The following is a 26173-nucleotide window of genomic DNA, read 5'->3' as shown; positions in this document are numbered from 1 at the left end:
TGTAATAAAAACTTCCCAGGTGGCATTAATGGTAAAGAATCCACCTGCTAAGGCAGGAGACACAAGAGACTCAGGTTCAAGCCCATGGTTGGGAAGACCTCCTGGAGTAATGGAAATGGCAAACTACTCTAGTATTCTTGCCTGCAAAATTCCATGGACAGAGGAGCCTGGTAGGCAGAGGAGCCTGGCAGGCTACAGTCTATGGGGCTGCAAACAGTCGGACACGACTGAGCGACTGAACACTAAAAACTGACCCTTATAAATGGCTAATGAAGTTAGGTCTATTTAGTATAATTCCTTCATTTTGCAAATAAGCTAAACAGTAACTGAAAAAAATATACACTGTCTCTAGGTTTCAGAATAACTCTGGGATGAGAACATACACTTGGGGAAGTTGAAAAACTCTGGCTGCCCATTCCCTTTGGCAGTCTTCCATTTGAGGACCACAGTTCTCACCTTCAGGACACAAGTGCATTTTTCATGTGCTACCCCATGGTCAGTGAAGACAGGTCAGGGGGAGGGTGGTGAGCATGTGACAACTGCAAGGTGGCCAAAGCCAGCACACTCTTCCACGCCCCCCTCCACGGGTCACACCATGAGAGAAGCATGCAGCAAAGACCAGATTCCACACCAAACACAGCAACTCGAGGTGCACGGCCAGCCAAGCACACCAGCAGCGGGGGGAAATGTGCCCGACGCCCTGGCAGGAATGGTCATGGGGCATCTTAAGTCTTTACATGGCCTTATTACTGGGCAGATAGACTGTCCATTGCAAGATTTAGAAGGGGGCAGGATTTCTTTTTTCCATCACAGATCACATGTGCAAACTATTTTAAAGAAAGAATTCAGACTATTTGAAACTTAAGCGCAATAAAAGCTTAAGCTTAAAGGGAGAATGAAACTTTCCTAAGCTGGAAAAAAAAAAAAAAGAACTTCCGTAAGCTGAATTTTTTGAAAAGAGAAGAACAAAAATTCCCCAAACCTCTTTTCTAAGGGTGCAACTAACACCTTACATCAATAGCAAGGTAATTATGAAGCATCTCTTGTGTGAGAAACAAGTTAATCAACTCTGAATAAATAGGTCAGCAACTAAATCCTTCAGAAAAGATAAAAGGAATTTAAATACAAGGTTTGGGGTATCTGCATCTCCTTCCCCAAATAGATACTTCACTTCCCATATTTTCAATCTGGGAATGTAAAATCTCTAAGAAACATACATAAAGCTTTCATAGTAAATCAAACCAATACAACAAGCATCGTAATGTGGGCCAAAATGGTGACTTGGCTCTGGGTCATGTCCTGCCCTAAAATGACAAGTGAGCAGTCTCCCGGCCACCCTTCCTGTCCTCACCCCTCGCCGGGCTGGCCGGGAGGGCATACTGGCAGCAGCCTGGGTGTTGGTGTGAGTTCAGGGCCGACGGGCTCAGTCTCAGACGACATGCTGGGGGCAGGGTGGACACAGCATGCCGGGCCCCCCAAATGACCTTGTTCAGCTTTGAGTAGTCAATGAGGTCGGGCCGGTGTCTGTGGATGAGCGCACAGAGTCCAAGGCCATCTTTCCAGCTGCACGACAGTCACAGTCGGGAGGAACAGGAACTCGGGTTAATGGAGAGGCGGCGGCAGCAGCAGCAAGGGGCTGCCCTTGGTCATACGTTGGCCTGGAATTTGGGACCCAGAGCCCCAGGTACCTCCCTCGCTCCCCCACCCAGTGACGCTGTGGCCCCTTCCCTGGGAACACTCATCTCTCTCCTGGGGTCTGCCAAGGACTGCCACCCCTTATACTAGTTTTGATTCCATCTACGGCTTCAGGCTCAGCCTTGCCTGGGACTCCCTCCCTGCTGCGCTTCTGCTGTGCTGGTCAGTTCTGTGCTGGGAGAACCAGCAGGGACGGAGGGAAGATGTTCCCCCACCGATGCTCCTCTTGCCACTCAGGATCTGGCAGGTCTGGCTCCCTCCTTTCTCTCTCCTCCAAGTCGCTGGAGTCGGCCCAACAGACAGACACCAGGACGGTCCACCCTGAAACGCCCAGGACACACTTTCCTCCAAGAGCACGCTCCTTAGTACGCTCCGAAATCCTACACTCTCCCCTATCCTTCTTCATAGGGTTCTTTTCTATTATTGCTTTATTTGTTTGTTTGTTTTAAGGCAATGACGCATAAGCACTTGAAGGACTTAAAGACACCACTGTGTTCCCAGGCACCCTCAGGCTATGAGCTCCCTGGTGACAGGTTCACTGAAGACCAGGAGTGGGAGTCCTGTGCCTTTAAGGGTGGGGAAGAAGGAGACCCCAGGAGCTACACTGTTGAAGGGCTCAGGCCCATTTTGGGCCAGAGGAAGAAAAGAAGGTAAGTGGAAGGCCAGACTGGGCTTCTGACATTCACCCAGCAGGTCCCAGCCTTTCCAGGTCCTCTCATCCTGACAGCTTGTTGTACGAACAGCAAGGCTCCTCCTCACCTGTGTGCACTCAGGACACCTAATAATACTTATCTCCCTAGATGAACCTCCCCTCCTGGGGGCTCATCTGTATCCTTCATTTCTTTTCTCTGATCTATGGGGGCTAGGGACCCATTTACATTCACGGGTATCCCTATCACACAAAGGCAGAAAACATAAACACCCGGCAAAAGATGGACACGAGAAAGGACAGACTGAAACAAGGGACAGAAATCATGCTCTCACATTATTTCTGGATCTCCTTCATTCAGCTCCCTATAGTTTTTCAAACAGGCCTTTTCTATTTTTCTCCAATCCCAGCCTACAAAGCTGACTGATGAAGCATCTTCTGGGCACTGCAGACAAGAGGGACAGGGTGGACCTCGTACATGGGATATGCAGACCCTAGTTCAATCTCCCCTTGTCCCTGAGAAGCCATCCCTGCCGTATCCCTGCATGATGCTCACAAACCATACCAGTCTCCCTAGCCTGAATCCAATGTTTTCCCCAGTGGGACCCTAAGCATCAATCAGTCCAGAGCCTGAGTTCTACTACATACAGAAAACGCTCCACAGACAGGAAGAGACACTGAAATAAATAAACACTGTTCTCCCTGTCCACTCATATTCCAGAGGGCATATAAGGACCCCAGGGCCCTGGTTGCTCACCTGGTATGGAAGTTCTGAATGTTCACATTTCTATAAGGAGCAGTCTTCCTTTGACACCAAAGTAGCAGGCCTTCTTTGGCAGAGGTTTCTGTAATGATAGCCAAGAGAAAGAGTTCACCCTCACCCATCACTCACCCAAGTTCTTGTCATTTGTTAAAAGAGACTTCCTAGAGGGCCCATCACCAAAGACATCACCTCTGCAAGAGGAGAGGGGCTGGAACCCTCTTCCCAGGGACTGACTTCTGATGCCCCTTGAAGGGGCTTAAAAGGGATAATACAGAAGCAACAACAAGGTATGACATAATGAATACCAAACCAGACATCACGGGTACTGGTAACTTACCTTTCTGATGAAAAAAAAATTTTTTTTAATGTGTGTAATTTATAACTTAACTAACCTGTCATTGTCATTGCAACCCACTCCAGTATTCTTGCCTCGAGAATCCCATGGACGGAGGAGCCTGGGGGCTACAGTCCACAGGGTCTCGAAGAGTCGGACACGACTGAGCGACTAACAAATATACACCACCTGTCAATGATCTCATTTAAAATGTATATTCTTAAGTAAATGGAATTCAGAGAGGCCACTGTGTCTGAAACGTATTCCCTTCTATATTCCCTCAGTGATTTAAAAATACTTAAAGGTTTTTATTGGCAAATTCCACGTTTGGCCACTGGGGTTCTGACCAAGGTGGGAAAAAAAAAAAAACAACCAACCACTACTGGGAATTTCCTGGTATTCCAGGGGTTAAGACGACATGTCTACTGCAGGGGGCTCAGGTGCCATCTTTAGTTGGAGAACTAAGATCCCGCATGCCACACAGTGTGGCAAAACAACAAGAACAACAGCCACCTTGCTGCAACAGCCATGAAGACGCTGCTTAGATGTCTCACTGCTGGGAACACAGCACAGAACTGATATCCCAGCTGCCAGTCTCTGAATCCACCCCTGCATCCCCCTGAGGACACACTTCTTCAGGGCTACTCCAGCCCCAGGCTGAGCAAGGGACGGGCACCAGAGTGGGGCCATTCCTGCCACAAGTGGGACTCCTCTGAGAGCAACTGAGGCTGAGGGACTCCCCATCAGCCCGGCTGAACCTGCCTGAGGACCACTCTGCAGAATGCGATTTTTCTTTCCCAAGTCCTTCTCCCCACAGCACAAGTGTCAGCCAGGCACTAGGCGCCCTGCCATCTACTGCTTCCCTTATCTTATCCTCCACAGGCATTTCCCCCAACAAATCTCTAGCATTTCTGCTATGAACTGAATGTCTGTGTGTGTGTGTGTGTGTGTGTTAGTCACTCAGTCGTGTCCAACTCTTTGCGACCCCATGGACTGTAGCCCACCAGGCTCCTTTGTCCATGAGATTCTCCAGGCAAGAGTACTGGAGTAGGTTGCCATTTCCTTCTCCACTGAAAGTCTGCTGCTAAGGCGCTTCAGTTGTGTCCGACTCTGTGTGACCCCATAGATGGCAGCCCACCAGGCTCCCCTGTCCCTGGGATTCTCCAAGCAAGACCATTGGAGTGGATTGCCGTTTCCTTCTCCAATGCATGAAAGTGAAAAGTGAAAGTGAAGTTGCTCAGTCATGTCCGACTCTTAGCGACCCCATGGACCCCAGCCTACAAGGCTCCTCCGCCCATGGGATTTTCCAGGCAAGAGTGCTGGAGTGGGTGCGTCTGTGTCCCCCTCAAATTCATGGGTTGAAGCCCTAACTACCAATGTGATGGTACTTAGAGATGGAGCCTTTGGGAGGTGATTAGGGTTAGATGAGGTCATGAGGGTAGGGCCCTCATGATGGGATTAGTGCCCTCATAAGATGAGCAAGCTCTCTGCTGTCTCTCTCTGTCTTTCTCTTCCCACCTGTCTTTCTCCCTTCCCTCTTCTTCTCTGCCATGTGAGGACACAGAGAGAAGGCAGCCATCTACAAGCCGAGAGCCCTCACTAGAAACTAACAGTGCTAGCAACCTGATCTTGCACTTTCAGCCAAATAAATTTCTGTTAAGCCACCCAGGCTATGGTATTTTGTATGGCAGCCTGAACAGGTTATGACAGCTTCTAACGCCATCTTGGCACTTGCTTCTTAGAGGACCCAAAGTTTCATACATCCAAACAGCTCCTCAAAACCTGAACATGTGGACTCTCATTCAAAATTGGGCCTTGGCCTTCCATTTCAGTATGAAGTTGACTTTTTCAAATCAAGATAAGTATTCTATAATTACTTCTCTGAAGTTCCCACTTCTAGTTCAGACTTTTCTTTGACCCATAATCCAGATGAAACAACACAACCCCCCAAATTTTGTGTGCTCCAAGAATAATTTGAATGGCTCCTGATCATGTCTCTTATTAATAGCAAATTCCTGTTAAGGAAAAAGACTGAAAAATCTAAGACTTTATTGCAATATTAAGTCATACAGATATTGAATCATGGCACTCCATAGCTAGCTGTTCTGCTATAGACATAACAGCCTGCCTTTGGGGTTCTAGCCAATGGAATTAGTAAGAAAAAGTACAATAGGAGGAGATAATCCAAACTTTTAAAATAAACTTTAAATAAAACTTGGGTTAGTGCTCACTTCGGCAGCACATATACTAAAATTGGAATGATACAGAGAAGATTAGCATAGCCCCTGTGCATGAATGACACGAAAATCTGCGAAGTGTTCCATATTTTAAAATATTGTATTCTAACACACATAGACGAAATCTAGAAAAATGGTACTGAAGAATTTATTCACAGGGCAGCTATGGAGAAACAGACATAGAGAACAGACTTATGGACGTGGGGAGAGGGGAGGAGAGGGTGAGATGTATGGAAAGAGTAACATGGAAACTTATATTACCATATGTAAAATAGAGAGCCAACAGGAATTTGCTGTATGGCTCAGGAAACTCAAAACAGGGGCTCTGTATCAGCCTAGAGGGGTGGGATGGGGAGGGAGATGGGAGGGAGGTTCAAAAGGGAGGGGATATGTATACTTATGTCTGATTCATGTTGAGGTTTGACAGAAAACAACAAAATTCTGTAAAGCAAATATACTTCAATAAAAAAATAAATTAAAAAAAAAAACAGGTTAGGTAAGTAAACATACAGAAAGTAGATTAATACAACCTTATAACTGCCACTTACATTTAGATTTATGATTTTTCTTAAAGATTTTTTGATGTGGACTATGTTTAAAGTCTTTATTGAATTTGTTACAATATTGCTTCTGTTTTGTTTTGGTTTGTTTGGCCCCAAGGCAGGGGATGTTAGCTCCCCAACTAGGGATTGAAACTGTACCCCCTGCGTTGGAAGGGAAAGTCTTAACTGCTAGACCACCAGGGAAGTCCCTTAACCTTAGATTTGTAAGTCACTTTGTAAATCATTATTGTTTAGTCACTAAGTTGTGTCTGACTCCTTGTGACCCCATGGATTGTAGCCCACCAGGCTCCTTCCATCCATGGGATTCCCCAGGCAAGAAAAGCCATGAGTTTAACCTAATTTCTGTTTGAATATGCCTGAACACTCTTAGACCATGAATGCTGAAGCAAGTATTTCCCCTGTTCAGTTGGCTACTGTAATAAAGCTGACTCTCTCTCACCCCAATTTAATTTTGAGGCATTCAATGGAAGGTTACAAGCCTGTGCCAAATAGCACACGACTGAGGTATACCTCACCCCCTGTAGGTGAAGGTTAAACCTGAAAAGTCCCCACAGAAAACCCTGACGGTGGGTACACAAAGCATGCTATAAATAGGCAGTGTCATCTGTCATTCCATCATGAGCAACCATACGACACACCAAGGAACTGCACCTACTCAGGCTTCTCTGCACTGTCCTCAGCAGCAGATACGGCAACCTCTCGTTTTCCTTCTTAGAAGAGGCCCATCATTTCTGTTGATGGAGAGTGGCTTCTCAAAGAATTCCGTCTAAATAACAATGTCTTTTTCTACATAATATATGTCATTTAAATAAATTAGACAATTTTTCTGTACACTTACAGAAATTAAGTGAGGTTTTTTTAAGAAATGACTCCATGAAAGTTAAACAAATAAAAAAATAGATTAGCAAACTATCTACTGTTAGGACACTAAAAGACTTCTGTTTGAAGAGATTTATTTAAGCACTTTGCCAGTGAAATCGCACTTCTGAATGTTTATTTCCTAGTCATTTGAAAAATCTTTCTATCATGATGTGTTTTACAAAAAAACTATGATTTGATTATCTTATCTTGGGCACATTAATAATAATTTGGGGGAAAACCTCTAGTGGATCATACCATTCATAGTTACATTTGAAATAGAAGTAAGTTTTCAATTAATATTATCAGTAATCTAAACTGTAACCGATCAGAAAAACCTGAGGTCAAGTTCACCTCTGTGATATCTGTGGGAAAAGGATTTGCTTCCCATGGGTGGAGGAGCCTGGTAGGCTGCAGTCCATGGGGTCGCTGAGAGTCAGACACGACTGAGCAACTTCACTTTCCCTTTTCACTTTCATGCATTGGAGAAGGAAATGGCAACCCACTCCAGTGTTCTTGCCTAGAGAATCCCAGGGACGAGGGAGCCTGGTGGGCTGCCGTCTATGGGGTCGCACAGAGTCAGACACGACTGAAGCGACTTAGCAGCCGCAGCAGCAGTGTAGTAAATGCAATGATGTGAACAAGATTTTTTAACTTGTTCTACAAAGTGGGTTCAACTGCTTAAATATTTAAATGTAGAAATATATAAAATTGATTAAATGATTATAAATTATTCTTTCTTAACAAAGCAGGAACTTTTTAAAAGCATCTCATAATTTTCACAAGCATGAACGGAATGTACTTTAATAAGAGTACATTGTATGAGGGACTTTCCTGGAGGTTCAGTGGTTAAGAATCTGCCTTGCAATGCAGGGGTTATGGGTTTGATCCCCGGTCAGGGAACTAAGATCCCCCATGCCACAGAGCAACTAAGCCCGAGAGCTTCAACTATTGAGCCCAGACACTCCGGAGCCCATGTACCAAAACTAGAGAGTCCATATGTCTGCAGTGAAGATCCCTAATGCACAATTAAGACATGACACAGTCAAATAAATAAATATTTCTTTTAAAAAGTCCATTGTATGAAAGTTTTCAAATTCAGGCTCAATAAATTCAAGCTGCCTGCTATTCCTGAGCTTGAATTACTGAGGCTTTAATATCATTATATTTTAGTTTGATCTTTAGAGAAATTCCTAGACAGAATTATAAACAATGCTCTCGGCCCTTACCATTCAGGTGCCTGGTTATCTGTTAGGAGACAAACTTGGAGAAGGTTGAACAAGTCAGACTACACTTAAGTATGATATGCAGCTACGCATTTTGTGATGCAAGTGCTAAACAAGCCAAGTCCTAATTTTAAGACTGTCAATTTGACACTTTTGACAGTGTTGAATTCATCAAAACATTTGGGAACGCAGTGGGCGTAAAAGACTAAAGAGTTCCATCTTCAGTGGCAGGGCCAAGGATTGGGATTATATTACAACAATGAAACAGTTACTGGGCTCAAAAATAGGATGACAATAGAGATTTTGTTTTGTTTTTTTTAAAAAGAGGGGGGAGGGAGTGAAGGATAAGAGAGAGAGGAAGTTAAAAATGAACTAAGGAATGAACAAACAGATTTCAATTGATTATCTTTTCGCACTTGGAAAAAAAAGGGTTTCAAGCTGTGAAGTCTAAAGAACTGTTATAATCATGAACCGAAAAGTATAATAAGCAATAAAGAAGCTCAAAAAAAAAATACTCATTTAAAAAAGCGACTTCTGTTCTGAACATGTGCTCATCTTTTCCTAAATGATTCCACCCCCATGAATGAAATAGCATTGCTGGGGTCTCTTTTTTCATACAAATAGAAAACTCGTGAAAACCCAACTCAGGCATCTTTCATTCAATCATGTAAGTGACTGTTCAGTTTTATAAAACTCTATTCAAACTTGACTTTATCAACTCAATTTTATTCTAAGTATCTATCAGGTTTTTACCCAAGTCATTTACCTTCAACTGAAATATCCTGAATAGCAAAGCGCAGGATGATGGTCCAGATCATACCCAGCGTCATCTTCACGTTGCCATCAACAATTTCTTTAGGTAAGAAAAAACAACAAAAAATGAAGTTAAAGATAACATAATCAGTATATAAAGTTTTCCTATGAGTCTTCTATAAGTTTTGATTTCAGAGCTATTGGAAAATAACATACGGAAAGACGAGTTTCTGTTTTTGTAAGTGTTGTAGCATGTCTAGTTATAAATGTGGTATTCATAACCAAATGTCTCCAGTTTAAATTCTAAGTTAATAATGAGCACAGATCTTGCATATGCAAAGGCACTGAAAACAACCCAGGGATTTCCCAGGTTTAAAGACTAGATGTGCTAAGGTTCTAAATAATCAAACACAGAGAACACAGACTCATCTTTACTCTGATTCTTCTTCTCAAGCTCCCCAGTTGGCAGGCTATCGGATTCAGTTGCAAAATAAATGAATGGCAGGGTAGTCTCAGCTCCTGCTAGACTCACCAGGACTCCCAATCTCCCACAGATAATGGAGATCCTTCTTATTAGTTCTTATTAAGAGTCACTGGGCTGGGGAAACCATAATTCAAAAAAACACATGTATACCAATGTTCACTGCAGTACTATTTACAACAGCCAGGACAAGGAAGCAATCTAGATGTTGACTGACAGATGAATGGATAGAAAAGTTGTATGAAGTTCCCTGGTGGCACAGAGAGTAAAGAGTCTGCCTACAATGCGGGGGACCCAGGTTCAATCCCTGGGTCAGGAAGATCTCCTGGAGAAGGAAATGGCAACCCACTCCAGTATTCTTTCCTAGAGAATCCCCATAGACAGAGGAGCCTGGCAGGCTACAGTCCATGCGGTTGTGAAGAGTTGGACCCAACTGAGTGACTTCACATTCACATATTTACAAGGGATACAGTCATAAAAAGGAATGAAATTGAGTCAGCTATAGTGATGCAGATGAACCTAAAGTATGGTATACAGAGTGAAGTAAGTCAGAAAGAGAAAAACAAATATCGTATATTAATGCATATATATGCAATCTACAAAAATGGTACTAATGAATCCATTTGCAGAGCAGGAACACAGATGCAGACGTAGAGAACGGACTTGTGCACACAGCAGGGGAAGTCTGTGTTAGGACGAACTAAGAGAAGAGCACTGACTTATATATACTACGAGGTATAAAATATGTAGCTAGTGGGAAGAAGCTGCTCTATGGCACAGGGAGCTCAGCTCGGTGCTCTGTGATGACCTAAAGGGGCGGGATGTGGAGAGTGAGAGGGAGGCTCCAGAGGGAGGGAATATATGTACACATACAGCTGATTCACACTGTTGTATGGCAGAAACTAACACAACATTGTAAAGCAATTATACTCCAATTTTTAAAAAAACTCACTGGGCTGTATAAACTCTTTCTCCTTCAGATGATTAGTCTGATTCTATTTGTTTTTTTGCACAAAGCATTGAGTTTCTCTTTATTATGTGTAATATAGGAAAAATTATTCAAATTAAAATTATTTTTTAAGGACTGTCACATGCTCTGATTCCTTTCACTGCTGATCACCTCAGTTCCTCCAAAGTCATAATCTTTAAGCTACGATATTTTTCAAACAGAAGTTTTGTCCAGTCCACAGCTCTCGTATCTGTCAGCCTTGCCACAATTATTTTAGGTGGGCCTTTTTGATTGCCAATGGAATACGGACACACTTCAAAATTCCCCATCTGTACTCTTTGGGATCCAATTTTCTAAAGCAGTTTACTTCAGGACCATGTTTAGGGTCAGGAGATGGATCTGTCTAGTTCTGGATCTGACACCCTCTAAAAATGTATTAAGGCTTCCCAAATGGCTCAGTGATAAAGAATCTGCCTGACAACGCAGGTGATGCAGATTCAATCCCTGGGTCGGGAAGATCCCCTGGAAAAGGAAATGGCAACCCGCTCCAGTATTCTTGCCTAGAAAATTCCATGGACAGAGGAACCTGGTGGGCTACAGTTCATGGGGTTGCAAAGAGTCGGACACGACTGAGCACACACACACACAAATGCATGAAGTTCAAATCACATCGTAAGTTATCACATCCTAGAACAATAAGATCATTGGGAAAATGGCAATATCGTCTTAAAATTTGGACACTGTGTTCTCAAGATAAATGCCTAAAAAAAGAAGCCATCTTTGTTTCATGTCAATGTTAAAAATAAGTGCTAAATCAATACAGCTAATAAGTTAAAAGCTTAATATACGAGGGGAAAGTATCAGCTCTATTTGACTCTATTCTTTTCAAACAGCCTTAGAGCCTTGTCTCCTGTGCATGTATCCAGAGCTTGGCAAAGAGGCTGACACGGTAGATGGGGGGAGGGAACAGGGAGGGAAGAAGGCAACCAGCTGCAGGCCCACTGCCCTTTGGGGAGGTTGATGCACTTTCCCATCACACCCCATTTACCTTCTGCCCCGATGGACACCAGCTTCACGCCTTTGCTGGCTATGTAATCCAAGGCTTTGTTGACATTAGCGATTTTGTGGAATCGCATTTTTCCTCGGTCAGGTTTGGGCAGCCTTTCCCCTGTCGGGTGAAAAGAGAACCGTGTAGACACAGAGAAAAGAGCCCCTTGATGCGGAATGAAGATGACAAAATTCAGAGCACACGCCCTCCTTAAACAAAAATCGTTATCTGACTGTTTCTCGTGTGTCTCTAGTTTCTGTAAATCACAGTACTTTCAAGATGAAATGGACCAGAGCAGAGGCTGTGCTATGAAGTCCATATGCTTTTCAGACCTGCTGGGAGAGCCTTGTTTGGTCTATGAGCCAATGTTTAAATAAGAAAGAGAGAAGCCAGCTGGGGCCCCCGCAGCAATTGGAGTAGCTGACCAGCTATAAGAAGAAGTCAGGGAGCCTCATTCAAATTGCAGGGCTCATCTCAGACACGGGAGTATGAGGATATCCCGGCAGCCCTGCCTTCATCCATTCTCCAGTCCAATGTCTAAACCAGCTAGCTGACATTCAGGGCAAGGTATAACCCCTCAGAAACTTTGACTCCTGTTTGCAGAGTTAAGCCAATATGTACACTGGCTTTTGGCACGAAAGACAATTTTTGGAATACACACTAGCCAGACTAAACCTGGACAGGGCAGCCTGGTGAGGAGTTATATAAATGTCATTTTCTCTTCTCTCATTCTGTTTCGAGGTGGGTGGCAGAAACATTATTTTAATAAGTTCATTTTAAACAGAATTCGCTCCTCTTTTAGAAGAGAAAAATAACTCCAGACAGATTGCTCTTTGGAAAGTTTTCTTTGCCAATAATACCATGTTCTTGCCCAGCCAGGTTCAAAGGGAGCTTTTTTTTAAAAAAAAAAAAAAAAAACAGATGCATATATATCTACTGCTCAGACAAAATGGGTATAACACCTACAAAAAATGTTTAAGACTCACCTGAGATGACTTCCAAAAGTAGCATGAGCTTAAGGCCATTCCGGAAATCTTCCTCGATGTTCTCGATCTGAGTGCCAGCTTTCCTGAGGTGGGAGTTGCACCAGGCGGTGAAGGTCTGCGACAGAAGCAAAGAGTGCTGAGCACAGCTCTGCTGACACCCAGTGCCCCTCTGTGAGGACCACACCCAGCGTCGCACACCTTCTGGGCCACAGGAGGATGGGGCATCTTGGAATTGGATAGAAAGAACGATTGGAAGCCCAAAGGTAAGATATAAGTAACATTTCCTCTTTAGAGACTAAGAAAAGGAAGTCATTTATTTGGTCTAACCACTTGAGGAATTTTTGTTCAGTTTAAACAGGTACTACTTTTGGAATTAACACATATACACTACTATATGTAAAGTGGATAACCAACAAGGACCTACTGTATGGCACAGGGAACTTTATTCAATGGTTTGTAATAACCTATAATGGAAAACTGCAAGGAGATCCAACCAGTCCATTCTGAAGGAGATCAGCCCTGGGATTTCTTTGGAAGGAATGATGCTAAAGCTGAAACTCCAGTACTTTGGCCACCTCATGCAAGAGTTGACTCATTGGAAAAGACTCTGATGCTGGGAGGGATTGGGGGCAGGAGGAGAAGGGGACGCCAGAGCATGAGATGGCTGGATGGCATCACGGACTCGATGGATGTGAGTCTCAGTGAACTCCGGGAGTTGGTGATGGACAGGGAGGCCTGGCGTGCTGCGATTCATGGGGTCGCAAAGAGTCAGACACGACTGAGCGACTGATCTGATAATGGAAAAGAATCTGAAAAAGAATATATATTTATATATATATATATACATACACACATATATCCTCCTTAAAGCACTGCATGAAGGAACTATTCCGTGCCCAGTCACTTCAGTTGTGTCCGACTCTTTGCAACCCATGGACTGTAGCCCATCAGGCTCCTCTATCCATGGGATTTTCCAGGCAAGAATACTGGAGTGGGTTGCCATTTCCTCCTCCAGGGGATCTTCCCCACTTAGGGATTGAACCGGCATCTCCTCTGTCTCCTTCACTGCAGGCAGATTCTTTACAGCTGAGCCATCAGGGAAGTTCGTGTGTATATATATACATATATATATATACACACACACACACACACAAACACACACATATATGCACATATATACACACAGACAAACACATATATATATGCACACATATATATATATAACTGAATCTGTGTGCTGTATACCTGTTAGTAAATCAACTATACTTCAATAAAAAAATAATAAAAAAAATTTAAAAGGTACTGTGTTTTTATACCAATGCCATTGCCTTCTGAAAACCTCTTACTCTGTAAGAAAGACAGATTAAATTAGGATGTGCATACAAGAAAAATCTATGTGCTTACAGAACAGATGAATAAATAACCCTTACAGAATGTTCAAAATGTCATACTTTAGAGCAGAAGGTGGGAGGTGTAGTAAGAAGGGGAAGAAAAGAGGGACTCATAACCACTAATTATCTACAACTAGTTTATCCTGGATGAACAACAATTTTAAGCTAGTAACTGAATCAATTAAACAAATTTGCAGTATAGTCAATCATTATTAATAATAATAACAGCAAGAGTAATAATAGTGACCTCCTACTGGCATATTCCAGGCCTGGGTTAGACCCCAGATTTCAAAGACAATTAGATAGAGCTCTGCCCTAGAAAGGTTCAGATTCCAGTCAAGTTAAGAAATAACTAAGGCAATATTAAGCAGAAATATGAATGATATACTAAGGGGTATCCGAAGTCATTCTGTTTATTTTTCAAGCTTCTTTTAACTTGGCTTCCACTTGTGCACTATTTCCTGCCAAAACCAGATTAGAAATGCTTCTGGCAGCTGCTGGCTAAGAATGCAAACTGTCCCCTTGTCACACAACAGCTGCTGGGCTCAAGAACAAAGTGCCCGGCACACTACGCTGGAGGGAGACTCACAAATAGGGTTTGTGCTGTAGATAAGAAAATAAACCTCTCAGAAATAGACTTTTTCCAAGTTAGAATACAAAAAGACAGAGTTTCCATTAAAATGATTTTCCTGGATAATAAAAAGGATTTTCAAATTTGACTAATAGTTATTTCAAGAACTATGTGAAAGGAATTTGCAGCAGCACAGACGGACCTGGAGATGATCATACCAAGTGAAGTAAGTCGGAAAGAGAAAGACAAATACCATACGATAGCACTTCTATGTGGAATCTAAAATATGACTCAAATTAACTTATCTACAAAACAGAAAGGACTCACAAACACAGAGAACAGATTTGTTGTTGCCAAGGGGGAGGGGGTCAGGGGTCAGGAGAGAGAGGGATTGGAAGGTTAGATAGTAGATGCAAACCATTATATATAGAACGAATAAACAAGAAGGTCCTAACTGTATATAGCACAGGGAACTATATTCAATATCCTGTGATAAATCACAGTGGAAAAGAACACACACAAAAAATGAATATATATGTATAACTGAATCACTCTCCTGTACAGAAGAAATTAACACAACATTGCAAATCAACTCTACTTCAATAAAATAAAAAAAAAAAAAGAAATCTGTGATGGCATTAAATTCTAGGGTAAAAAGAAAATGTAGGTATTTTCTTAGATTTACAATAATAAATGTTACTGTGAGAGCCTAAACTAATAATTATTTCTCCCAAAACACACCTAAACTTTATTCCAGTCTAAACAGAGAGATACCCTAAGTCATATACTCTAGATCTGCACCTAATCAATATGATAGTCACTGACACACATATTTAACTATAATTAATTAAAATTAAAGGAAATAAAATTTTAGTTCCCCAGCTGCACAAGCCACCTTTCAAGTGCTCAAAAGCTACACAGGACTAGTGGCGGCTATGCTGGATAGAGTAGACATGGAACGTGAAGGTTCTACTGGACAGTGCTAGTCCAGATAATCATCATTCCTGTTCTGAAGCTAAGATTATTAACAAGAGTCTATTATCACCTATCTATTATTTCAAGAATCTATTATTCAAAATTCAAGGGGTACAGAAAGGTATAAAGGAGAAAGCTTCCCTCTCCACTCCTGGTCACCCAGTTCTCGGTCGCCCAGTTTCCTTCCCCAGAGGGAACAACAAAGAGATTCAGTTTCTTGCGTTTCTCTTCAACAACATTCTACACATGTGTAAACACAGATACATACATCATTTTTTCTATCCCTTTAACATAAATCACAATATACACATTGTTCTGCACCTGGATTTTTAATTTATGGCTGATTCATGTCAATGTATGGCAAAAACCACTACAATATTGTAAAGTAATTAGCCTCCAATTAAAATAAATTAAGAAAATAAACATTTAGCAATTGCTTTAACCAAAAAAAAAGAAAGAAAGAAAGAAAAATATAACCCAGGGATCATTCACTATCAACAAAGATCACTCCTTTTTTATGGCTGCATAGTTTTCCATTATTGTAAATATACCATCTTTTTTGAACTAGTTCCTTGGATGAACATTTTAGGCTGCTTTCAGATAACCAAGTTCATATAGTTAAAAAACTTCCCAGGCCCCATTTTCAGCAAGCAAAACTACTTTGAAAGTAGTTTTTCAGTTTTTTTTCTGACAATACTGAGACTAACCATATTCTTAATCTTTTGGGAAAGGCACAAGAGAATACAGCAGGTTGTGATTTTTTTTAATGGAATTAATAGAGAAAAAAATTAAAAACTCAACTCAGAAAACTCAGCTCAAAAAAAATCTTTATTGAGTTGCCTTTATCTAGATTCTACTTTAAAATGTGCAAATATTGCTGGTGTAAATTTCCTTACTTTGTTACCATGTTATTTAAGGCCCTTCATAATACAAGTATCAGAAGCACTTCTGGATAGAGCGCCAAGTCTGTTCATGAAGTCAGTGCAGTTCCTGACCCCCCACTGTGGAACACTGTGAACGTCTGTTGGATACCACCTTTTTATAGGCATGCATACGATGAAGGTAATTTACCATAGATAATTATTCAGTTGTGCTAAGCCAGAGAATGAATTGAATCTACAAGGTCAATTTAGTCAGTTAAGTGTAATGAAGTTTCACTTTCTTTAATGAGTATTCTGAAGGGCCAATAACTGTGGTGACTAACTTCAATGCAAAAAAGGACCCCAATGGCTTTGTGATAATAGCTTGCAAAGAGGCCAGTACATTCTGAAAAGGAATTTTAAGCTTTATTAGACTGTTTAATTTTCACTCTATTTACAGTTTTCATTACCGTGGCCCACAGAGACCGTTTCCATGCCTTCCCCATTGTCCCCTGCTTCCGTAAAAAGCTGCAAATCATGGAGGAGATAGAAATGAAATCCATCACAGAAGCAACAAAATCCCACACATTGTACCTAAAAGGCATCTTCGTGGATTTTCTTGTTACTTGATGGCAATGTGCATCTTTAAGGTCCCTGCAAACTAAATCTTGGAGAACTGAAATGGAACCAAGGTATGTCCATGTGGTTTTGAAAGGAGGCTCCTTGGGTCAAACCAGATTACCAAGGCAGGTGTCCTTTCTGAAAAGGAATGGTGTTCTATAAACCAGACACAGTCCCACGAGGAAAGAGGTCAATGTATCCCAGCCTAGAGTCCATCTCAGAAGCTGCCTCGTCACATTAAGGCTCTCTAACCTCCTCCCTTGCCTCCAACTCAAACCTCCCTCTCTCTCTCTCTCCTAGAAAAGAGCTACTTCTCTGCTCCTGTTCACCTAGTGATAAACACATATACTTTTTTTTTTTCAGTATTCATTTACTTGGCTGTCAGGTTTTAGTTGTGGCTCCAGGATCTTTTGTTGCAGCATACAAGCTCTCGAGTTGTGGCTCTTGGGCTTAATTGCTCCATAAGCATGTGGGATCTTCCCAGACTAAGGACTAAACCCATGTCCCCTACATTGGCAGGCGGATTCTTAACCATGGGACCACCAGGGAAGTCTCTATAGATCCTTTCTGCATCTTAAAATTAAGCACATTAAAACAATCTTTCTGAGCCTCACAAAGAGAACCAAGATGGGAAAACACATAACCATAACACATAACTCACAGATAGAAAAGGCTGACGTTCCTAGTCCTTCTCACCCTCCTAAGATACTCATGACAAAGCTAAGGGAATGATGGACCTTAGAGATGATCATACTAACTGAAGAAGGTCAGAGAAAAACAAGTATCATATGATATTGCTTATATGTAGAATTTTTTTTTAAAAAAAGGAATACAAATGAATTTATATACAAAACAGAAATAGACTTACAGACATAGAAAAGAAACTTATGGTTACCAAAGGGGAAGGGGGGAGGATAAATTAGGAGTTTGGAATTCACAGATACACCCTACTATGTATAAAATAGATAACCAATAAGGACCTCCTGTATGGCACAGGAAACTATACTCAATATTTTGTAATAACCTATAAGGGAAAAGAATCTGAAAAAGAATAGACATACGTATACCTGCATCACTCTGCTGTACACCTGAAATTAACCCTTTAATCAATTATACTTCAATAAAAAATAAAATAAATACATATGGATTTATTTCTTTAAAAGCTAAGGGAATGAGTGTTTAGTCACTGAAAGATGGAAAGGCACGGGAGTCTTTGTCTCACTGTGTATACATTCCTTTGGCAGAGGAGTAAATAATAGCATTTCCCCCTGAAATATACAGAATCATAACCCATGAGTCACCGGCCAGGAAGGACAGTGGGTGCAGATTGGTCTCCCTGCTCATATGGCACCCTCCCTGGCCACTGTACTGAAACTCTGAAACAACAGAGAGCAGAGGAAAACAACTGGGGGTTAAGGCTCTGTGCCCACGACTTGTAATATTATGTTTTCATGTGAAAAGTCTGAAGGATATTCAAATGATCAGCAGGTGCACCTCCACTGTACTCCTGAACATAATCTAGAGAGCCAGAAAACGCTCTTCAACCCCTAAAACATGGTGGTTGAGAAAAATGTCAGTTGGAATGGCCAAAACCTGGAAGCAACCTAAATGTCCATTGACAGATGAATGGATAAAGAAGATGTGGTACATATATACAATGGAATATTACTCAGTCATAATAAAGAATGCAATAATGCCACCTGCAGCGACATGGATGCACCTAGAGATTGTCATACTAAGCAAAGTGTGTCTGAGAAAAACAGATATCATATGACATCACTTATATGTCTTTCTAAATATGACACAAAAGGACTTATTTACAAAACAGAAACAGATTCACAGACAGAAAACAAACTTATAGTTACCAAAGAAGAAAGGTTGGGGAAGTGGGTAAATTAGAGGAGTTTGGGATTAACATACACACTGCTGCTGCTGCTAAGTCGCTTCAGTCGTGTCCGACTCTGTGTGACCCCATAGACGGCCGCCCACCAGGCTCCTCTGTCCCTGGGATTCTCCAGGCAAGAACACTGGAGTGGGTTGCCATTTCCTTCTCCAATGCATGAAAGTGAAAAGTGAAAGGGAAGTCGCTCAGTCGTGTCCGACTCTTCACGACCCCACGGACTGCAGCCCACCAGGCTCCCCCGTCCCTGGGATTCTCCAGGCAAGAACACTGGAGTGGAGTGCCATTTCCTTCTCCAACACATACACACTGCTATATAGAAAACAGATGACCAAAATGACCTGCTATATAGCACAGGGAACTCTACACCTGAAACACACTAGAAATCGACTGTACTCTAATATAATATAAAAAATTTTTTAAAAGAAAGAAAAATGTCAGTTGTAGGAGTTTCCTAAGAATATCTGTTAGCACGAATTGCTATCTCCATTCAGAAGCCACACCTTCTTCTTTGAAGAACTTACTAGCAAAGTTCCCAGTCCATAGAAACTCTGTTGCCTTTCTCAAAGTTAAATTATATGTCACGATAATCAGTACACTGTGCTTAATGACAAAAAAGTACTTATATCCTCACTGAAATGTCGAGATACGCTTGAGTTATTGAACATTATGCATTTGTATTTAGTTTCTTTTTAAGTTAACTAAGCCTACAGATATAACAACCTACATCGTAGATTATTCCAAAGAGAGAGGGGAAAACAACATCTTTCCATGAAAACGAGTAATATCTGTGATTAATTATATTGTTAAAATAACACAAGTTTGCAGCTCTACCTGGGAGACATCATCATCTGACACAAAAAAGCACCAAAAGAAAAAAAAAATCCATCCTGAATCTGACACAGGTCTCTGAGTATGAGTCCATTTCACGCCATCAGTTAATTGTTAATTCTTCTAGCAATAAGGCTGTAGGACTGGGCTGGCTCCTGTAAGACTACCCTTGTTCAATTTACTATTCCATTTTCTCCAAACAAAAATCTGGCAACATAACAGATATCAATTTCCTTTATATTTTGTGAGCCAGCTTTTATTTTCATAATAACTACATAAAATACTAATTTGAGGTCACATTTCCTAACATGGAGACTCACTTCAGTCATTGGGCATTTCTGAATGAAACAGAACAGGGTTTACTGAGGGCTGGGGCATTTGGGCACAGCAGCATGAAGTTTGGGCTAGGTAAGCCTGAATAACTTTCAGCTTTTAAATCCACTAATTATAAAACAACATTGTCACTGGGAGTTTGGGGTTGGCAGATGCAAACTATTATATAAAGAATGGATAAACAACAAAGCCCTACTCTATAGTATGAGTGGGTGGTGGACAGGGAGGCCTGGCGTGCTGCGATTCATGGGGTCGCAAAGAGTCGGACACGACTGAGCGACTGATCTGATCTGATCTGATCTGATAGCACAGGGAGCTGTAATATATTCAATATTTTGAGATAAACCACAACAGAAAAGAATACTTTAAAAGAAAGAAATGTATATAAATAACTGAATCTCTTTGCTGTGCAGTAGAAATTAATACAACACTGCAAATCAACTATACTTAAAAAGCAGCACTGTCTATCAGGTCAAAACCAGTTTAAGGCAGCATCAGAGTTTTCTACAATTTTGAGTCGCTTCTCATTTACTGTCATCCGTGAGTAAAGACATCAAGAGGGTCAGAGTGTGGATTCCTGGCCAGATCCTCTAGGCAAGACAACTGAGCCCCAGGTGAGTAGAAATAGTGATCCCCAAGAGAGAGTGGAGGGCCCGGTCCAGCTCACTATCATGGCTTGGAACTCAGATTCTATTTCTGACTCTGACACCACGCAATTATTTGTCCTTCATGTCCTGACACTTTCCCAGCTACCAAAAAAAACCGCCACAATCAACTTATGAAATTATTCAAAAGGTTATCAGGAGAAGAAATACAAAGGCCAGCTGGGCAACACAATCTATTATCACAATAGCTCTGAACTGCCTCCTACAAAAAACTATTGAAAACTACAACTCTGTTAAGTCAATTTTCTAACAACGCTCCATTTCTTTTTCTACTTACAATAATCATTATAACCGTGTTTTTTTTTTCCACTTCACAAATTCCCAATTTGCCAGGATTGCTTCTAATTACTATCCTGGTCCTTTTTTAATATTTGAAAAGTAAGGCAGGGGGTGGGAGTGTCTAGGAAGATACACACATTTTGTAAAATGTCTGGTTAAGGGAGGAGAAGCGGGGCAGCTCTGGCATTTTAAGTAAGGAGGCACTGCCCTCCTCAAGGGCAGAGAGCTGCTCCTCCGAGGGGGCAGATCCATGCAACCCACGTGGCTGGCAGAGGCAGCCATGCTAGCTCACCTCAAAGTTTCCCCACCCCTCATCCAGAAAGACCCTGACCCATGCATCATGGGGGAACAGCCCTGGGTGAGTTTGCACGATGCCACAATGCCCGGAATCACATCAGAAAAACACTCCAGAATCACATCAGACAAATCAGCAGAGTGACTTTAAATTGAAAGGGTCAGACACTCTACCAACTTTAAAAACATTTAAAAGGTGTTTCTCAGGATCAGGGACACAAGAGAACAGTCTGGTGGTTGTCAGGGGGAGGAGTTGGGAGAGGGATGGCGTGGAAGAGGGATAGAGTAGAAGGTTGGGGTTAGCAGATGCAAGCTTTTATATAGATAAAAACACCCACTGCTGTTCTCTTGTGCTCTTACACGATCTATATTTGCAAAATATTTTCCAGGCCCCTACAATTCATCATACTTCCCAACCAACTCATTGTATTAGGTCCATGGATCATTGCTTAGGGAAGAAATAAGCCACGGGATCTGTAGAGGCAAACTATTATTTATAGGACGGATAAACAACAATGTTTTACTGTATAGCACAGAGATCTATATGCAAAAGTCTATGAGAAACCATAAAGGAAAAGGATATAAAAGAAAAAGACTGCATATGTGCATGTAACTGAATCACTTTCCTGTACAGCAGTAACACAACCCTGTAAATCAAGTATATGTCAATTTTTAAAAAAGAACAAAATTTAATGCAATTGCAGGGGCGGGGGGAAAGGTGTTTCTGCTGGTGTTTAACATTAGAATAGCTCTCAGGACTCAGCAGTCACTCACAATGGTGACCAACTGTTCAGTACAATGAACACTGACTAATCATCAATCAAGATCATAATGATCTTCAAAAAATTCCAAGTCTTCAAGGTTGCCAAGCACCCAAGCACACTTTTCAATTACACACAACATTTTAAAAAAGTGAATCAAAGCAAGAAGTAAGTAAGTAGAAGAGTGTTCCTTCTAAGGACGCTGCATGCGCTGCAATCAATTACCAGACATCTCGGAAGTCCATTTGGGGCCCTAACATTCTCATAACTGGCATAACCAGGCAGCTAATGGCATAGTGGGTAGCCCTTTTATTCTCTGGCCATAAATCTCTGCTTAGTCTCCAAGATCCTGCTGGATAACATAGCACACAACAGCTCAGGTTAGCAGTCCTTAAAAATCACCAGTTCTAAAAGCCTGAGCTTGGCTCTGTGACCAACTCAGCGTCTGGTGTGGGCAAGTCAGCTCATCTTTCCTGTGACTTTTTTTCTTTTTTTAAATTTCATTGAAATACAACTGGCTTGCCATGTTGTGTTAATTTCTGCTGTATAGCAAAGTGACTCAGTTATACACATATATATTTTCGTCATATTCTTTTTCATTATGGTTTATTACAGGATATTGAATATAGCTCCCCGTGCTAGACAGTGGGACTTGTTGTTTATCCGTCCTATAAATAATAGTTTGCCTCTGCCAATCCTGTGGCTTATTTCTTCCCCTAAGCAATGCATCATGAACCTAATACAACGAGTTGGCTGGGAAGTATGATGAATTGTAGGGGACTGCAAAATATTTTGCAAATATAAATGCTACACAAACACAAGAGAACAGCAAGCAGTAGGTGATGGAAATTCAAAGAAATTTGAGGTGCTTTGGGGTTTCAATGGAAAGGGAAGTAATAGAAAATAAGCATAGAAAAATAAAGACAGTGCATGGTCACAATTTATGTCTACCTGAGCATAGGAGATACTCCACCTCTGATAAACGAGTATAAACACACTGTCAGTTCAGCACATTTCATAGACTGCTGCTATACACAGACAGCGAGGGATGCACGGACCCAGAACCACACCAGTTCTCTACCTTTCCTGGTTTATCACATAAACTCACCCCACCATTCAAAGAAACGAGGACACCACTGGCATATCTTAACTTCCTCAGGGTACAAGGTGCTTACAATACTAGTGTTTGCTCATAAAGAGTAAAAATATTTTGTCCATGCATTAAAAAAAAAACTTACTCCTAAGGCAGAGTTAATATGAAGGGCTACATGGAAATCAGAATTTGGTTCATGATACATTAGATACAAACAGCCTTAAAGTTAACTCATGCAAAAAGGCAAATTCCATTGCACTCCATTGCAAATGGAAGGCCCACAACTGGTTTCTCAGGCTTTCCACATGCCCACAGGCACAGATTATTCATCAAAGATCCACAAAATGAACACAGTAGTCTCCGCTGCTGCTGCTGCTAAGTCGCTTCAGTCGTGTCCGACTCTGTGCAACCCTAGAGACAGCAGCCCACCAGGCTCCCCCATCTCTGGGATTCTCCAGGCAAGAACACTGGAGTGGGTTGCCATTTCCTTCTCCAATGCATGAAAGTGAAAAGTCAAAGTGAATGGCTCAGTCATGTCCGACTCTTAGCGACCCCATGGACTGCAGCCTACCAGGCTCCTCCGTCCATGGGATTTTCCAGGCAAGAGTGCTGGAGTGGGGTGCCACTGCCTTCTCCACAGTACTCTCTAGTCCTGCCTTATTCACCTTTGTATCACCTAATGAACGCAGCACCCAGCAGGTACACCTGTATGAACCCATACAGAGCCAGGACCCATTCAAGTTTTTAATACTTCAAGCTTAAATTGTGACAATTTCAGTCATAAATAAATTGGAGCCTTAACAGTACCAACATACAGCTTTTCATCTGAGTATCAGGAATACACATAAACACAAATTTAATGACTCAAAGACAAAGTAAGAGAAAAAAAAGAGAGAGGCAGTCTTTTCCCACTGATTCATCCCCAACAAATACTGCCTACAAGTAGGATTCAGGCTTTCTTTCTAGGCAATGTGAGAATAGCTAACAATCTCTAATTAAGGAGTGTCAAAGCCTACGAGCAACTCAAGTAGGGCTGTCACCATGAGAGGGCTTTAAGGACTTGGTAAGGGAGCAGGAAAAATCCTCTCAGAAATACCTGGTAGGTGACACCATCACCTGGAACATTCTAAAAATGTCTGCGAGAGTGACACACAGGGAAGCTGGGATTTTTTTTTTTTCCTGCACCACACATTTTGTGGGAAACTTGGTTCCCTGACCCCCAGCTTGGAAGCTCAGAGTCCTAACCATTGGGCCGCCAGGGAATTCCCAAAGATGGGATTTTTGTTTTGTGTTCCAGACACTTTATCCTGGGACACAGTGGCACTCAGTAACTATTTGCTGAATAACATCTTGTTTGATTTTTTGGGACAAAGAAGACAGCTAACAGATTTTTTAAACTGAAAAAATAAAAACCACTGCAGAGCTAGAAGTCTCTATCTGGTCAAGTTCCAGGCTTTTGAAGATTCTTATTATGTCAAACTTAACTAGAGAACCCTTAAATGTTTAAAAAAATAAAATAAAAAGGAGTCTATAATCTTGTCTCCCAAAAAATGGCTCACTACTCATAAAAATCCTCACTACTGAAGAGGATCTAAAAATAGAATCTGGCTAATGGGTGACACCTGAAGTGGGGAGGGTAAAAATGGCTTTCCCAGCCCTTGAAAACACAGTCCTAACCAGCTCTGGTTTTCATCATGAATTTTAGGCTTCAATCACCAGGTTCATAAAACTGACTTCCATTTAGTCCCTGGATGTTCAGAATAGACAAAAAAAAATGTGCTAATGATCCTCAAGGCTACCTGATGGGACAAAAATGCTTTTCAGGTTTTAAACAAAGCCAAGTCTAGCCCAGACTAATTCTGGTTTAAGGAATGATCTGTCTGATATATGGAGTCTCCTTCATAACTTCCAGAAAGGATGGGACAGATTAAAGTCATGGAATTTGGAAAGAGGAAATAGCTAAATAAGGTAATATAGGGAGGTTCAAGAGGGAGGAGATATATGTATACCTATGGCTGACTCATGTTGATGTTTGACAGAAAACAACAAAACTCTGTAAAACAACTACCTTCAACTAAAAAATAAATAAAATTTTAACATAATAAGGTACTTTATGTTAGGAAAAATCTGAGCTCTGAAGGTCAAGTGGTGCACTGGCTACAGCACCCCCTCCACGCTATTCTACAGCTCATGTATCTAACCAATAGATGAGTGAGCAATGCAGCCCGGTTCTTTTCTACAGAAGGGAATGCCTTTTGTTCAGTTCAGGGACAATCCTCCTTGCTCCCATCGAACAGAATCTGCTGCTATTCGGACATTAGTTTCAATACTCCTAATCTATAAATGTACAACTGTACTTCAGATTCTCTTTTGAACCAGCTGGAACACCTCTCCAGTTTTCTCATGAGTTAGTTAAACATCATCTTTAACACGTATTTATTTTTCTGCTTATATGAGAGTCGTGATTTTACCTTTACTTAAGAACTGTCTTATAGAGTCTTTCTTCTAAAAAGAGGTAAACATTCAAATGTGCTAAAATATTCACTATTCCAATCTAAATTTTACTGATCTGATTTTGATGAAGGCCAGTAGTAATCAATGCACAAGAATGATATCTGCAGAAAACAAACACACGGTTACCAAAGAGGGATGAGGGTGGGGGAGCGATAAATTAGTAATTTAGGGTTAGCAGATACAAACTAATATATATAAAATAAATGACAAGGTCCTACCTACTGTAGAGCACAGGGAACTATAGTCAATATTCTGTAATAAATCATAATGGAGAAGAATGCAAAAAAGAATATGCTAATATATATATATATACACACACACACATATGTATGGATATATAACTGAATCACTTTGCTGTATACCAGAAACTAACACAATATTGTAAATCAACTATATTACAATAAAAAATAAAAAGGACATGAACAAAAATGTTACAAAAAAGAATGAAACAGTGAACTAACTGGAGTCTATCACTTGCTGATATTAACGACAGTACACGTCCCTTGTCCTGTGAAAATGACAACTGTCAGAAGTCTCAGCTTA

General features: G+C 41.4%; 1 protein-coding gene and 1 non-coding gene across 2 annotated transcripts in view; one reads left to right on the top strand and one right to left on the bottom strand.

Moving 5' to 3' along the window:
• The window catches only part of ACTN2 (actinin alpha 2), a 78685-nt gene that overhangs the window by 35160 nt on the left and 17352 nt on the right, over positions 1 to 26173 (bottom strand). The window contains exons 2-6 of the mRNA XM_027530498.1: positions 12543 to 12657; positions 11557 to 11676; positions 9092 to 9178; positions 3102 to 3189; positions 1485 to 1563 (exon numbers count right to left, since the gene is read on the bottom strand). Of these exons, the coding sequence (XP_027386299.1) occupies positions 1485 to 1563; positions 3102 to 3189; positions 9092 to 9178; positions 11557 to 11676; positions 12543 to 12657 (489 nt within the window). The remainder of the gene's footprint in view (positions 1 to 1484; positions 1564 to 3101; positions 3190 to 9091; positions 9179 to 11556; positions 11677 to 12542; positions 12658 to 26173) is intronic.
• LOC113885633 lies at positions 5665 to 5771 on the top strand. The gene has a single exon (XR_003509285.1). It is a non-coding gene; the product is annotated as a U6 spliceosomal RNA (small nuclear RNA).

The sequence above is a fragment of the Bos indicus x Bos taurus genome, chromosome 28, assembly GCF_003369695.1.
Source record: "Bos indicus x Bos taurus breed Angus x Brahman F1 hybrid chromosome 28, Bos_hybrid_MaternalHap_v2.0, whole genome shotgun sequence".
NCBI classification, from domain to species: Eukaryota; Metazoa; Chordata; class Mammalia; order Artiodactyla; family Bovidae; genus Bos; species Bos indicus x Bos taurus.
Note: the sequence above shows the minus strand (reverse complement) of the source record. Positions and strands in the feature narration are given on the sequence as shown.